Source organism: Lissotriton helveticus, chromosome 8 (assembly GCF_964261635.1).
Source record: "Lissotriton helveticus chromosome 8, aLisHel1.1, whole genome shotgun sequence".
Taxonomy (NCBI): Eukaryota; Metazoa; Chordata; class Amphibia; order Caudata; family Salamandridae; genus Lissotriton; species Lissotriton helveticus.
In genome coordinates, this window is record NC_136069.1 from 186,812,204 (window position 1) to 186,829,289 (window position 17,086).

At 44.9% G+C, this 17,086-nt stretch overlaps 1 protein-coding gene across 1 annotated transcript in view; it reads left to right on the top strand.

Annotated features, from left to right (window-relative positions):
- The first annotated feature begins 1,801 nt into the window (after positions 1–1,801).
- The window catches only part of PIGP (phosphatidylinositol glycan anchor biosynthesis class P), a 109,766-nt gene continuing 94,481 nt past the window's right edge, over positions 1,802–17,086 (top strand). The window contains exons 1-2 of the mRNA XM_078656870.1: positions 1,802–1,935; positions 10,174–10,270. Coding sequence (XP_078512996.1) covers positions 10,189–10,270 — 82 coding nt within the window. The 5' untranslated portion in view covers positions 1,802–1,935; positions 10,174–10,188. The remainder of the gene's footprint in view (positions 1,936–10,173; positions 10,271–17,086) is intronic.

Sequence of the window (17,086 nt, forward strand, 5' to 3'; positions counted from 1 at the left end):
TATGGTTTGGAGGGTTGATAAGTTGAAATGCTTATGCGGGGGTTTTGCATTGTTGGATTTTGTAATGATGTAATGTTCAGGTGGGGGCGGGGTCACAATGACGTTTTAGGGGTGGGGTGTGGAATTTAAGGAAGTTATTATTTAGTGAGGTCTAGTTTTGTAGAGCGTTGGCCGAGGTTTTAAATTTGTTAATGTGCACCTGTTTCAATAAAGCGGCCTTTTTCACACACAAAATCTTGTCTGGTGGTCTGCTCACCCGCCCTCACCCCTCCCTCCCAAGGGGGCAGCCGACCGAAGGGAGGTCCCCCCCCCGGCAGTTTGGGAGGGTAGGTGGGGGGGGATTGTAGCGGCTTCCTGCGGATTTTTCTGGAATTGGGCTTCTTTTTCCTACCAAATGGAACCCAAGCATAAATGCTTGTGGCTCCTCCCCCCGGCCACCATTTTAGGTTTGGTGACCTGGTGGCCGGGAGGTAGTGCTCTGAATTCCCCCCCCCCTCCCTCCCCAATTTTAGGTGTACTTTGCAGGTATTTTCGTTTATATGTTTGGTGTTCCTTCTTAATTTTCAATCCTTTCTGTTTTTTCACCCCTTTTTCTTTTTTCTTAGGCCTTTTTTGGTGAAACAGGTGGATATGGGGTCTTTTTACTGTTATAACTGTCGCTTGAAACCGGTGCTGTGCGGGGTTTAGTTGTGTTTTGTCAGGCTTGGCAAGTTTGTGGTTGGTTTTTAATTGGTTGGCGCATTCGGCAGGGGGAATTGGGCATGATGACGTGTGGGGATGGATACATAGGTTGGGGGACCAAGAGGGGTTTGAGAGCAAACGGTGGAGTTTGTTTTATGGTTTGGAGGGTTGATAAGTTGAAATGTTTATGCGGGGGTTTTGCATTGTTGGATTTTGTAATGATGTAATGTTCGGGTGGGGGCGGGGTCAATGACGTTTTAGGGGTGGGGGTGGGGTGTGGAATTTAAGGAAGTTATTATTTAGTGAGGTCTAGTTTTGTAAGGCGTTGGCCGAGGTTTTAAATTTGTTAATGTGCACCTGTTTCAATAAAGCGGCCTTTTTCACACACAAAATCTTGTCTGGTGGTCTGCTCACCCCACCCCTCCCTCCCAAGCCGAGGCTCGAACCCGGAACCTGGTTCCCCAAAGTCAGCAGCTCTGGCCGTTAGGCTACCTCTTTTATTTTGTTGGTTCACGATTGTGACTTTTGTATTGCACTGTTTGCTACCTCTTGTATTTCGTTGGCTCACGATTGTCTTTTTGCTTCATTTAATGTAACGTTTGCTTTTGTATTTTGTTCACTTGTAATGTTCTCATGTATCAGTTCTGTTCCTATTGTGAAGCGCTCTGACACCTTCGGGTAAAGTCTGCGCTATATAAAAACGCACAAATAAATAAATAAATAGAATCCTTCACCTCCTGCCCCTCCCCCCCAGGGGGCCCCATAGAACCCTTCCCCTCTGCCCCCCCTCCCGGGTGTCCAGTGACACCCCTCAGCCTGGGTCTGGTTCAGCTCTCTCTGGTGCTCGTGAAATCCCATAAACACAAACAGTGATGACGCTGCACTCACCCCTGCACCTAGATCCTGCTCTGTCTGCAGTAAACCCGGGGTCAGGGGTCAGTTGTCAGGGTAGCACACAGGTCCCTCTGCGCATGCGCAGACCCCGATGGGCAGTGCCAGGGTAGCACATGGGTCCCTCTGCGCATGCGCAGACCAATCACGTCAGTCTCGATCCCAATTAGTAGCTTAAGGTGTGCGCATGCGCAGTTGTTAACATTCGATCTTTTCTCAAACTCCCAACCCGAGTTCAGCGCATACGCAGATCTACACTCACTACCTCCGGAAGTGACGTCCTCTGTTGCTGCAGCCAGGAAGAGCTGCAGCCCCTGGGGCGCCTCGAAGCGGAGGCTTCAACTCCAGGCGCCGTGAGGCCTCGTGAGTCAGAGGGGATGGGGGGGTTCATCTCTGTCATCAACCCTCATCCTTCGAGCGTCGATCCCACAGACCCTGTGTTGACTCCTCCTGGAGGCTCCTCGAGGCCCTGGGCCTTTGCAAGACACATTTTATGCATTTTTATAAACCATTCGTGAATTATGTGTCTATGTCCTCAGAGCACAGATATGAACAATCATTGGCAAAGCCAATAGATTTCACTCATTCAAAATCTATTGCCTTTGCCAATGTTTGTTTAGACATGCTGCACAGCACTGCGGCTGCTGTGAATACAGCTTAAAGTAAAGTCAAACAGAGCAAAGCGCTGACATAACAGCCTTTTACCCGTGTTTGGTACTCGTTTGTAACATGCACACGTCACTTTTTTGTTGTAACACACTGTATGCTACCTCTCACATTTTGTTTGCTTTAGATACTTGCACAATTGCCACCACTGCCTATGTAATGTTTGTACTTGTGCCTGAGTGTCTACCACTTATTGTAGTATTATCCTTCTACCTGTGTTTGGTACTCTTTTGTAACTTGCACACGTCACTTTTCTCTTGTAACACAGTTTGCTACCTCTTACATTTTGTTTGCTTTTGATACTTGCACAAGTGCCACCATTGTCTACGTAACGTTTGTTCTTGTGCTTGAGTGTCTGCCTTTTATTGCAGTATTATACCTCTACTTGTACTTTGTACGCTTTTGTAACTTGCACATGTCACTTTTTCCTCCTGTAATGCACCGTTTGCTACCTCTTATATTTTGTTCGCTCACGATTGTCACTTTTGCCTCATGTAATGTAACGTTTGGTTTTGTAATTTGTTCACTTGTAAGTTCTCATGTATCAGTTCTGTTCCTATTGTGAAGCGCTCCGATACCTTCGGGTAAAGTCCGCGCTATATAAATAACACATAAAAATAGGCCACATCATCTCCTTGCACTTATTGTAAGTTTAGCATGTCTTTCTGACAGTGATTATTTCTGTCTTGTTCATTTATGTGAGTGTTCCACGGGCGTTTGGCTAACAGCATACACACGCATATTCGTGATCACTGTTGTCTAGCCCTCGTTGTTTGCTTACCCCCTACTGCTCTGGACTTGTCCGTCTTATCGCGCAATTGGTTTAATGTCTTAGTACCCCACCGCGCCAACATGAGACTTTTTTTCTTAACTCCTCCCCCTCATGGGAATCAATCATTCTGTGCCTCGGTACGAGCAGACAGAAGTAGCAGCACACCGAGCTAAGAGCAACGAGATCACTTCGCCGGTGGGACATCATTCATCGAAACTCCTAACGAGTCGTCTGTTCCAGCGCCACGTTCTCTGTGACCAGAAACGAATATTAGACATACAAAAACTCCGTACACACAACCGGGAATAGTTTCTGGGGGACACGACTATTTCTGGTGTCTTCTCTGACGGGGCGGAAGTGGCAGGTTTATTTTGGTACGGGTAGGTCTTTTTTCCGGGTTGGTCCATTACTAAACCAATCGCAGGATTCATAGGCCAGGACAGACACCTTAAACAGCCAATCAAATCCTTTTAGTACAGCTCTTTAAACTGGCAGATCTTTACAATTCATGCGCTTATTCGCTTCCTCCTTTCGTTGATTTAAATAGAGAATCGCAAACTATGAAGGATTTACAGAGTTTTTAGAGGCGGTCTGGTCGGTGGTGGGAGGTAAGACCACGTTCCATAGACTATCGTAGTATCCCACAGGATTTAGGAGGGTTGACTGTCTGCCTTTTCTAGACACAGTGCGTAAATGTCACTTTGTTGCGTATACCATCTCTTTAGACTGGAAATACTTAACGTTCAACATCCGTGATGAAGTTGAGCGTGTTTATGGGGGGCACATGGGCTTAGTGACCGTTGATGCAGCATTGTGCAATGCATTGAGGCCCAGAGTCCTGAGGGGGGCTATTGCACCCTGATAGTTGCTGTATTGTACTGCTTCCAACAGCAGGCATACTTGGTTTGAAGAGCATGAGTTCCGGTGGTGTGAGAGTAGAAATTGTTTTCTTGTCGTACTTAATGTTATGTTGTGTGTATTTGTAAAGCGCACTAGGACCCCCAAGGGTATCCTTGCGCATGGTGTGGGGGAGCTGGGTTGGCCAATTTCCCGATGTAAATTTGGAGTACACTTAAGTTTTTAAGGTGTTATTGTATGGATCGATAAGTGTATGGATGCTGCGTGGAAGTATTTTACTATTGTATAAGTCAGCCACATGGGACTTCATTCGTATCCCTATGATTGTGTGGCACGCAGCACGTGTATGTGGAATGAAGCAAATGAAAGAGAGTAAGGGATTTTGATGCTTGTGCCACCATCCTTGGGGGTCATTTGGAGCGAGTCCCAGCAAGGCCCAGACAGTCACTCCTACTAATGCGACTCAAAGCTCATTTAAACAAGCTCAAGCCAATTCCTGACTCCAAAGTCATCAAGGTCTGAATCCAAAGATGTGGATCGCACAAAGGATATGTCACAACACCTAGATTTGACTTGAGAATGGGGCACAAAAGCCATTAAAAAATGTTCAGAGCCAATTTAAACGAGCTCACCACAGGCAACACAACCTGTTATTAACCAGTCCAATACCGGCTGAGAAAACCCAAGAAAAGGTGTTACACCAATGCTGAGTTATAATGACTTCAGTGGACTCGAGATTGGGCTGATAGCCAATTTCAGTATCAACACAGCAGGCAAAGCTACATCGAATTATTGAATGCAATACTCCTAGAGGCTGAGGTAACCCTATATCTAGGTCCCAGAAAGGCCTGTTCACAATAGGCAGCACATACTGAGAAGGGGACTCTTCGGTCGTGGGTATCTGCACGGGCTTAGTTAGGCAACTGCGGAGACTTGTGCCTCTCCTCTCTACTTCTGCATGCAATCAATTGTTTCCGCCACTGTCATCTCTCGGCTGGATTATGGCAATGCCCTCTATTTGGGCATTCCCCAGAAGTTCCTCAGGAGATTGCAAGTTGTAAAAAATTATGCGGCCAAGCTCATTTTTAGGCTCCCTAGGAGAACGCAAGCCACCCCATTACTACATAAATTGCACTGGCTGCCCATTGAACAGCGCGTGCAATTTAAGAGTCTTTGTATAGCCCACGAGGCTATTCATGGGGATGCACCAAAATATATAAAAGATCGAGTGAAAAAGTACATTTCCGGACGGGCTCTACGTTCTTCCGAGGCCTGTAGGCTAGCCTCTCCCAGTCTTAAAACCAAAGGGGGCAAAGCATTCTCGGTCCTCCTTCCACAGATCTGGAATGATCTACCGGAGAACCTGCGAAAGGAATCTGTTCTGCTTTCCTTTAGAAAGCTTTTAACCCCTTCGATGCTCATGACGGAACGGTTCCGTCATGAGCGTCGGTTGAGCTGTGCTCATGACGGAACCGTTCCGTCATGAGCCCGTTGGCTCATTAGAACCTTCAGCACAGCGCGAAAATTCACGCCGCGCTGAAGGTGTTAAAGACCTACCTGTTTAGAGAGACATTGACATCGGTTTAAGTGCCGCCTTCGCTACCACTAGACCTTCTTACGCTAGTGACCCATTCTTTCTCTAGAAGCGCTTAAAGACCAGTGGTGATTTGCGCTATATAAAAATAACACAACATAACGTAAGCTCATTTAACCATGGCCAAAGCCAATTAAAATGTTCCAAAATCAGGCAAAGTTGCTTTTAATTCATTACATGTTCCCAAGAACAGAGATAACTTCAGATGAGGCTGATCACACTATGGCTCAGTTACAACCTCTAGAGCAAACTGGAGGATAGCACTTGGAGCACGTTTCAACATTCCCAATCGAGGCACGCAGTATGGCAAAGCTGCCTGAAATGAATGAATAGATGAATAACATCCCCCAGGGTTGCGATAACCCCAAAAAGTAAATGCCACCAAAGGACTTCACGCCAATTTCATGTACAATACTAGCAGCTCTATCTAGGATAATGAAACAGATATTCATTCATAGGGCTAAACCAACAGCCCATGAATACCATTAACGTTTTAAAGATTCACAATCTTATTACTGGACCTGCTACGGATTTGAAAAGCAAGAGACACTCATTTGACTCCACAAGCATGTCACTTCCTCCCTTTTTGCCGAGGGATGGGATGATAAGTATGAAGTCTTTTTGTTTTTAGTAGCAGCCTATTTGAGCAAACGCTATGCAGGCGCAAAAGAGCATAGGCTCTACCGTTATTTACCAGAGGGCACTTAGCACCCAATCAGGCAAGATATATATGTTACAAAGGGGTGCAGAGACTGAATTTTCCACAGACATTCTGCCCGAGTGTGACTTTTGTTCCCATGTAGTTTTTCCCCCTAGACTCTCCTAAGCAGATAGCATACAGGTCCTCGCCCAAGCCCTTCAGTAAAGTAAATGTTATTTAGCACAATGAATTAAAATCATTGCCACGATCAAAATCGATGCACCACCATCAGCATAATCGCCCCAATATGGAGTGGTGTGGCTCACTGGTTAGAGGCGGCAGACCCGGGAGCAGAGGACGGCCCGGGACCAGGGTTCAATTCCCGACGTGGCAGGGTCTTGGACCAGGGTCACCGGACTCGATAATTCTCACCTCAGTGCCTACTCTAACTAGGGATCACACTCGGCAACTCTGGGCATTAGCTTGCCTCATCTCCACAACGGCCCCACACATACGCCGGGGATGCCTTGTTTCACCTTGTAGATACCCAGTAGGGACAATCTCACAAGGAAAACCAGGACGGGTTCCCCAGCGGTCTATAGCGCAGAGATACTCCTTCGGGAGTCGATTCTAGCGCGTTAGAAACCCGCAATTAATTAATTGAGCAATTATTCACTAGTTGGGTAAAACACTTACTTCTTTTACTTACTTACTTATGAAGATAGCCTCCTTAATTTCATAATAATTTCTTGAAATGGGAAGTCGCACTATAGTTAAAATGGGTTAAACAGAACATAGTTCTATCAGACTAGAAGCAAAATATCCATTTATGGAGGCAAACTTAAAAAGGGCAGTAATAAAACCCTCTATTGCAAAATTGCTTGCTAATATGTACAAGCCATAATTTAGTTATGGTGCGCCAAACAGAGCTCCGTAGAATCACACAAAAAAATCTTTCTAAAGAAGAAACGTCACACTGAGTTTAGAATGTATTTAACATAACATAGTAATATCACACTAGAAACGAAATTTTGATAATTCATGGAATTAATATTAAAAATTAAGTTATAAAATCCACTATTGCAAGATTGATCACTAAAAGGAACACGTCATGATTTAAAGTCACAAGGGACACTTTAACTTACAGGCCCTGGGTGCCCCTGGTAAGTGGCTTATAAGTAAGTTACCTTATTCCAATTTTTGGTAATCCAATCAGTCATACACATTTAAAGAGTCAGAGCACTAGCACTGAGGCCTGTTTGGCATGGCTCAGTGCACTCTTAAAGTCCAAAAACCATCAGCATCAGTCCAAAACTTTGGGAATGGTGAGGCATTTCCTTACACATGTCCTATTGTGTGCTGCCTCTCTTTTTTTGTTATAGGTTCTGTCCTTTGTGCTTACAGCCCCTTGTGCTTACAGCAGGGGCTCTCAGATGTATTCCAGGTTGGATCGTCGCTCATCGAAGCTACACTGGCCACAAAAATTGATCTCCTGTAAATCCATATGTACATCACTTTGTTCCACCAGCTTATAAAATATACTTACCTGTTGCCCTCTTCTTGCAGCCGGTTCAGACTTTACTGTCTGTGTATTATTAAGATAGAGTTGTGCCCTCCCTTGACTGAGATGATTCCATCCTGAAGAGTGATCACCAGTTCTGCGTGGTTCTCTTTCTCTCACTTATCTTCCCTGTTTCCCCCAGATTCCTACAGCTGGAAGCAAGTCAATCTCTGTTCACCAGTATAGGTATTGAGGGATTGCTGGGGCTTTGAGTGAGTCTACACCTCCAGAACCGAACATAAAGGATGCCTTCAAATCATAGTTTTTCTAATCTGAGATCTCCCTCTACTGGGACCTCAGAGGATGATAAAATAACTCAGGACCATCTGATCGTCTGTCAAGCAGATCTAGCCCAAGAAGTTTGTCCACACCCTCACCTTGGGTCTTTGAGATCGCAAGAAAATGTTTTCCCAAAAATGACATAGGTGTAAGGCTGCCCTCACAATGTGCATAGAGACTCTCTTTCTCCAAATCCCTCCAACAAGTGTCGTAGTAGGTGGGCTTGATGGTGTGGAAGCGGGCTGGGGTGAAATGCCAGTGAAATCATCTTTTATAGAATTTTCACACTCATGCTTGGCGGGCAAAGTTATTGGAACGAAGAACTATCTCATGTCATTTTTTAGGGTCAAATGTTATGTTAAGTTTTTTCTCCCACTGCAGTTGGAAGTATGGTTTTTATCTAGTTATTGGAGTGTTGAGTATGCTATAAATTCATGACACCAGATGCTTTATTGATGTGAAACTCTGGAGTAATCTTTCAAAGTGTGCGAGTGTTCTAGTGGCACTTGCTTTAATATTGCTCTGTTTAACTCAATGCTGGATTTGGAAGCATTGAAGATGTTGCGTCTTGGGGATCTCTTATTCGTGGTTGACCTCCTTAAAATACTTTAAGTTGCCCTCAAAGTAAAAGTCTTGTAGGCATAAATAATCTTTCGACCTTCAAATCTGGAATTCACAGTGGAGTGGCAATGGAGTCCCAGACAGCCAGCGTTGCTCCAGTGACAGGGGAGACGTATATAAGCTGTCCTCTCATACCTCTATGAACCCACTCTACTTTGCCCAGTAGTCTAGCAGCCAGATTTTAGTCAATATATTATCATTCTTGCTGCTTTTTAAAATTTTAAAAAGAATCCTGTCATTTGTATCAACAAAATAGAGAAGATCCCATTAATACTTGAGAAGGAGTGTTTGAAACATGATTACTAAGATATCCCCAGGAAATAAGGAAACTAGCAACCGTTGGCATTTTCTTGTTTATCTTAGCTTTGGAAAAGCCCCACACCTGCATGCTAACAAGGGGCAAAACACATGTTGGCTGTTCATCTAAAATAAAGCTGTTTATCTGAATACAATAAATTCGGAATTCTGTTCTCAAGAATGGATTAAAACGCTCTCTTTATAAGCACAAGCAAAAACGTGATAGGTGTCAAAACATGAGTGATTTGTTTGCTCGAACCCATTGAGTTAACCGTTGCCCCTGATTGCATGAAGTGTTGCTGAGAAACTCGATCAGAAGGCAGACTTAGCACCTATGATGCATTGTAACATGCTGCCTGGTACATTTGATCTGTTCACCGGGCACTCTACAAATAGTAAGAGACTGAACCCCTAAGGTTTCTGAGGATAGTCAATAGCTGACAAACCCAGCCCCATAGTTAAATAGTGTCTCTAGGTGCCCATGTAATTTGCATTATCCATTAACACTTAAGTGCTATAAAACGGCTTTTGGTCATATGCTTGGTCAAATAGTTGCTGGAGCCTTCTGGTTTGTTTTGGTATTCACCATTCTACCTACCCTACTTTCTCCATGTGTAGACACATTTCCTTTTTAAAGACATAGCTGTGACTAGACATTACTGTATATGATTACAGTTTCATACTGTATGTGAGCTCTAAATCTACTGTCACCTTCTATTCATTGACAGGTCACCCTCTTTAAACCTAGCAGTAACCTGGTTCAGGGACACCTGGAGAGCAATAGCACTTGAGGACTTTGAATATCAATTGTGAAAGATAGCCCCTACCACTAATACGGGCTCCAGACTTCTTTCTGAAGTATCCAGAGAAAAGGCCTCCAAAGCATGTGAAACCTTATTGATATGCAGGTCTTAATGTTAGATCTATATTTAAAACATGGCATCTTTAGCCACGTCAGTATCGAGCATTGTTGCAGATAAACTGGTACTCCACTACACTGTTACACCTTTGTGTCTTCCTCCGGCTTCATTCGTCTGCTTTTTTGAGCTGTCTGCAAGTACTTCTTTAGAATCCTGATGGATTATGTACGTAATATGCAGAGAAGTATGCATATTGTACCCTATTTAATTGTGAACATTTAGGAAATTTTGAGACATCAGATGGTTGCAAGGGTTGGTTTCTTTTGCAGCATACTTGCAGAACAAGTACTGCAAGTAAGCTTTTTATCATAACTTCTTATTTTGCATTACCCTAAAAAAAATTGTGCCTATACCTTTTTACTTGTGTGCATAATTCGTTTTATTTATTTTTAGGTTGCAGAAAACATTATGGTTGAAAACTCCCCATCACCTTTGCCAGAAAGAGCAATTTATGGATTTGTTCTTTACCTAGGTTCACAGTTTGGTTTCAGTAAGTACATTTATTATAGAATAATTTGGATGATTAAAATCAAGAAAAATCAAGATGCTTGTTATTAAATTGTAGTCCAGTTTTTAAAATATGCCATAAAACACCAAATGTATATGCTGAACACGCTACTTATGTTTTGTGTTAAATTTAAAAATCGTAATTAAAACAAATTACAATCCGAAGTCATAAATTAATGTATGATGGAAAATGTAGTCTTTTTTTCTGTACGCATATTTTTTTTAAATGGAAATGGAACAAGCATTTGCAATGCAATAGGTCTCGCATTTGTGAGAGTTTGAGCTTTTGGCATTGTACATGACAATGCCTTTTTTATTTGTGTTGGTTTTTAAAACAGATAAATAAAAGGCATTGTCATGTACAATGCCAAAAGCTCAAACTCTCAGAAATATGACACCTATTGCATTGGAAATGATGGTTCTCGTAAGCAACTCCACGGTGCCAGCACCAAAAAACCTCACCATAATTGCGACAGTGAAAGCAGGGTCATTCACGTGCTCTGAAGAGGGAGCACCATAAATAAAGAGAGAAGTATGGGGGTCTTTTTTGTTTCATAGCAAGAAAGTGAAGGCATCATTAGCTGCTTCAATGATCGTTTGGAGGGACGGTGGATGACCTGCTAAATTTGGGGGATCATCCCTTAATCCAAAATTGCAGCCTAATCCTGATCAGGTGTTCAGAAGTGTGAATGCAAAATAGCACATATACAGGGTGACCTCAGTTCCTTTTCTGGTGTGATTATTCAATAGCCTGTGTTTGGTTAAGGCAGCATGAGTAGCATACCTTTTTAATGAATATAACTAAAATTAATAACTGCATGCGAGCAGTCGCTCGAACTGTTTGTTCTAAGAAATTCGCAACCATTGAACACTCAACTGGCCTCAGAAATTATGCTGACTGATTAAATGTGATTTAACACAAGCCAGTTGATCGGCCCCAGAGTAATGTTTGCATATATGATAAATACCAAGTGATATTAACGTAGCAGCAGACAACATCTAGCGTCAGTAAGCATAAGCTAATGAAACAATAAGTCATACGACCGCGAACTGCAGTCACCTGCGCGGCTTGGGCCCCAGAAATGTGGGCAGGCTGGTTGTCGGTCGTGAGCGCCTGGCCACCACAGGGGCTCGCAGATGGGCTTAACATCTGTTGTTCGAACTAGGGTCAGCCTGGCACAATGTTGCTTCTCACCCTCCACGCAACTTCTTATAGCTGTTCCTCTCGCCTATCTAGAACCACCTACAACCACTAGACATTGGGACGGCTTAGATCATCACCACACAAATGAAACGTGTGGGCGCCATTATTTAGCATGTATATTAAAAAAACATAAAAAACGAGTTGGGTGAACTGCGCACAATGAGATGCATGGCTGCCATTATTGAACCTGTAAATACAAAAATACAAAAAAATCGTTGGGTGAACCACGAGCAACAAAACGTGCGGCTGCCAATTTTTTAGCATGTAAATAAATTCAATAAAATTAGTTTGGTGAGCCAACTGCAATGAGATGCGTGGCCGCCATTTAAGTATGTCAATATGAAACCAGATTTTTTTAATTAAGGCATCGCCTTCCTTGCAGGTGTTCATGCAGCGGAGGAAGGGGCGGAGCGCATTTTTAATTTATAGCCCGGCGCTACGGTTAAAAAAACTAAACAAAGGCATATGAAGGGTGTAGATGCAGGAGGGAGAGGTAACAAAGGAGGAAGCGTCCAAGCAGATTACGGGCAGGGAGTGTATTTAAAAGAAATGCAAATGCAAAGAAGCAGCCGCCATTACTTAAGCTGGCGTCCATAATGAAAACTGCGCAGCACGCTGTTAGGCTGCCCGGGTGAGGAGCGAAGCAGCCCCTCCCGCCCGGCGTCGACGAGTCTTCCGTTTCTAGGCAATGGCCCCACCGGCACCAATCCCAGCGCGGCTCCTCGTCTGACGTCAGAGGAGCTGCGCTCGGGATTTCTGAGGCTCCCGAGGTTCCCTGCCTGCGGCGGTGTTTACGGGGAGGCAACTTTTAATTTCCCTACAATGCCGCTGTGGGAGGCGGCGGTGATTTCAGACAGCGCTCCTTCTGGCACAGAGCTCCACAGTGCCTTCCCATGCGTAAGGGGAGAGGAGCCCGGTGAGTGGGGTTGAGGGTGGGGGTGTACGCGCGTGTGTCTGTTTAAGGGGGGGGTGCGTGTGTGTATGCAGCGTGTGTCTGTTTAAGGGGGTGTGCGTGTGTGTATGCAGTGTGTGTATGTGCGCATGCGTGAGAGTGGCTTTGTTTGAGAATGGGAATATGAGGCACGGCGACGTGCGCGCTCCCGAGGTTCAATCTCGGCCAGGAAAAGCGCGTGGAACTCTGCTGTCCACATTCCCCCAAAAGTAACTACATAAGTTGTCTCGCATAGACAGCAAAAGCTTCGCTTTTGCTTTCGTCTAGCGAGACCTAAAAAAGAAATATTAAATCTAATTTTCTCTCAGTGTAGGTAAGAGGCATAACAACATAAAATAATGAGAACAATAATGATCAGCTATGTGACATAAACATAAATAAAAAAATCAATGACATACAAACCAATTTAAATTATCACTACATTATAAGATAATAAGAATCCCCTAAATATTCCTTGGCTATGATTAAATTACTTTAACATTTCGTTGGAAGTTGTCTTGTATTGGACAAATGACAAAGTTGGGTTTCTAAAATATAAACAGTACATTAACAATTTTGTAGAGCTGGATACATTTCCAGCCTTAAGTAGTTCCATTTGACTTTCAATTTTGATCAAAACTGTTTTTGTTTTGTTAAATTTGCCATCCCAAGGGTCCAAGTATAACTATTTAGCTTTCTGGTAGACTGCCATTGTTTCAAAATACTAATCTTTCCCTCTATAAGACATTTCTGTTACCATAATTCATAATCACAAGTCACTACAAAGAATTAGTTAAGTTGACCAAATTATATCACATTATGAGATCATAATGTGATTCCGGCTCCTGGTCGCGCTGGGAGCCGCACCGACGCCCACTGACCACGCACGCAACCTGAGGTTTATCCTGGACTCATCACTCTCAATGACCCAACAAGTCAACGCCGACTCCTCCTGCTTCAATACCCTCGGCATGCTTCGCAAAATCTCCTGCTGGATCCTCACCGGAACCAGAAAGACGGTCACCCACGCCCTCGTCAGCAGCAGACTGGACTACGGCAACGCCCTCTACGCTGGAACCACGGTCAAACTCCAGAAAAGACTTCAACTTATACAGAACGCCTCGGCACGCCTCGTCCTCTGCATCCCCCGCCACTACCACATCACTGCCCACCTGAAGGACCTGCACTGGCTCCCAGTCAACAAGAGGATCACTTTCAAGCTCCTTACCCACGCTCACAAAGCACTCCACAACGCCGGACCAGCATACCCCAACAAGCGTCTCACCTTCTACACCCCGAATTGCCAGCTTCGCTCCGCCGACCTCGACCTCTCCCACGCATTTACAGAACCACAACCGGCGGCAGATCCTTCTCCTACCTCGCCGCCAAGACGTGGAACACCCTCCCCACCCATCTGCGTCAGACCCAGGACCTGCCAACCTTCAGGAGACATCTGAAGACCTGGCTGTTCGAGCAGTAGCTGCTACCCCCCTCAGCGCCTTGAGACCCTCACGGGTGAGTAGTGCGCTATACAAATGATTGATTGATTGAGATAGTGATAAATATTAATTTTTTTCTACCACACAGCAGCCGAGAAATAGATGAATAAAATAGGCTTGTGGCATTTGGCTTAGCCAACATTTTTCAGAGTCTACCATCCAATTTTTTACCATTTGCTTGGTTTTCAGTAACCTCACTGTAAAATGTTTGTTGAACCAAAGCTGTTCTGTTATTAACACTTGTTTATGATTGCTATTTAAGTATCTAGATCAATCTTTCTCTGGGATGTCACAGTTAAAAGTTAATCTCCCAAACATGAGAAGAGAACATTTAAGTAAAATAGGGGAAAGCAGCATATATATTCCCTGGGTCCTTATGCCACATCCTAAACAAACTTCATATATGGAGTTGAATACTAGCAAAATTTAAAACGGTACTCCATAGCAAATTTCTTCTAACTAGTGAAATTTCCCCCTTTCGGGTCCACTTCTACCCTCCACCTAGGCATTAAAATGCTACTAGGTCACAACACATGGCCACAAAAATATCTTTCTGAACATTACCCTTGAATTTTTCACTTCCTGATCCTTGTCCGTGGATTTTGTTTTGCTTAATGAGGCAACTCAGAGGCGAAGTGCCCAGTGACCCTCATCCTCCTGAAGGTTTATAGAACACAGATTCTTGGAAACAATCGGCAGCAACAGTGCACATCAATTTTTCAAACAATCTATCAAAGTACATCTAGATGGGTAATGCCCTAGATCAAAGGTTCGCTAGCAGAACAGACTTTCCTATCCTCAACCCACTGGGCACAATTGAAAAAAACGTAGGGGGTTATTATGATGGCGGTCGGACCGCTGTCCACTATCGTCTTGACCCCTTCTTCACCACCCTGGTTCGGGCTAGGGCATCTGACCCGATGGTGGTAGGTTGGACCGATCATCTGTTGGTTAAAGTGTCGTTCCCTTTAGACGACCCACAATTTAAACCTGTGGATAGACTGATCCTTAAAAGAAACTGGCGTAAGCTCAAACTGGAGGAGTTTGTTAAGATCTTGGAGGCGCAGCCCTTGGGTAATCTGCCGAATGTGGAACAGGGATATGAGCAGTTTTGTAACTGGGTCCTAACCTCCCTTGACTCTCTTATACCAATGCGCTGGTCGAAATGTCACGCCAAAACGCGCAGCCCATGGTATAACGATACTCTGGACGAGCTCAAGAGAACATGTCGACAAGCTGAGAGGGCTTGGAGGAAATCCTTTGACTCCACGTTAAAATCGTTGTATTTTGCCCAGCTTAAAATCTACCACAGGGCAATCTGCCAAACCCGGGCCGCATATTATGCTTCTGAGTTTCTTAGTAGCCCTAACCCATCTAAATTAATTTTTAAGGTTCTCAAAGACCTGATGGGAAAACGGGCAACCTCGCTTGAAATCTGCACGGACTCTCACTGTGAAAGTTTGGCATCCTTTTTCGTGGAGAAGGTGCAGATAATCTACAGAGGATTTTTGTCATCTGTGCCCGAGGTTGAGCCTTGTGATGTGAGGGCTACGGTCCACGAAACTCTCTCCTCTCTGCCTGCTATGTCTGTCGAGGTCTTTGACACTCTCAGCCTCAAAATTAAATCTGGCTCTCCCTTAGATCCGTTGAAGCCAGAGCTAGTCACTCTTCTACCGCCCCTTTGTCGTGAGCCTATATTGGAATTGATTAATCTCTCACTCACTGAGGGCGTGGTTCCTTCCTCTTGGAAGCAAGCAGTGGTCAGTCCCATTCTGAAGAAGCCCAATCTTGATCCCCTGCTACCTGAGAATTATCGTCCCATCTCCCTCCTGCCTTGGACCGCTAAGGTCACTGAGGCACACGTGAATTCCATCTTGTCTGCCCACCTCTCCCGTAATAATATTCTAGACGAGAGTCAGAATGGTTTTCGAGCACAACACAGCACCGAAACTGCTCTGCTCTTTATGACTGAGCATCTGCGTTCGGTGCTGGATGCGGGGCAGACAGCGGCGCTCCTCTTGTTAGACCTGAGCGCCGCGTTTGACACGGTGTCTCATGACATTCTGATGCGGCGTCTGGAGGAAGTGGGAATTGAGGGGATGGCTCTCCAATGGTTTCGCTCCTTCCTTTCGGACCGGTTTTTCAAAGTGGCCATTCCACCTGGTCAGTCCTCTTTCCATTCTTTGGAACTGGGAGTCCCTCCGGGCTCTGCGCTGAGCCCCACTTTGTTTAACTTATATGTGAAACCGCTGGCTGCAGTCGTTAGACAGAGTGGCTTAACCATGACATCGTATGCCGACGATACGCAGCTGGCGGTGACACTCAGTGGGGACCCTGAGGTGACTGCTCCCAGATTCCGTGCAGGACTTATAGCCGTGGCCAATTGGATGCGCATTAACTGTTTACAGTTAAATGCCAAAAAAAACGAGGTGCTGATTCTAGGGAAGCAGGCGGAACTCTGGGGAGACCAGTGGTGGCCTCCAGAACTGGGGGTGACTCCCATCCCAGCTGCCGAAGTTAAGAACTTGGGGGTTTGGCTGGATCCTACACTCTCCTTTACCAGCCACACAAAGAAGATTGCAGCTACCTGTTATGGTATTCTGCGAGGACTGAGACCAGTCCTCAAATTCTTCGATCCCCCTACTCGGCAACTGGTGGTCCAAGCCTCCATTCTTTCTCGGCTGGACTACGGGAGTGCACTGCTGCTTGGAGTGAATCAGGCGGAGGCTACTCGGCTGCAAAGGGTGCAGAATGCCGCAGCGCGGGCCATTGTTGGCCTTCCGAGACGTTGTTCTGTCTCCGCAGTCTTGACCTCTCTTCATTGGCTGCCGGTTAGACAGAGAATTAAATTTAAGGCTCTCTGTTTAACATTTAAGATCTTGAAACTCTCCTCTCCTCCAGCCCTTGTAGGTCTTGTTTCCCCTTATGTTCCCACGCGGGCTCTCAGGTCGGAATCTTTATATCTGGCGACTAAGACCAGGTTTAAACTGAGTAGGATGGGTGGTCGCTCTTTTCGAGTTCTGGCGGCAGGATTGTGGAATTCTCTTCCTGTCCATATTCGTGCCCTGAACAGCCTGACTCTTTTCAGACGTGCCATTAAAACTTATCTGTTTGTCACTACTGACTGATCCCCTGTCTTCTCAGCTTCGATCTGTTGTGTTGTGG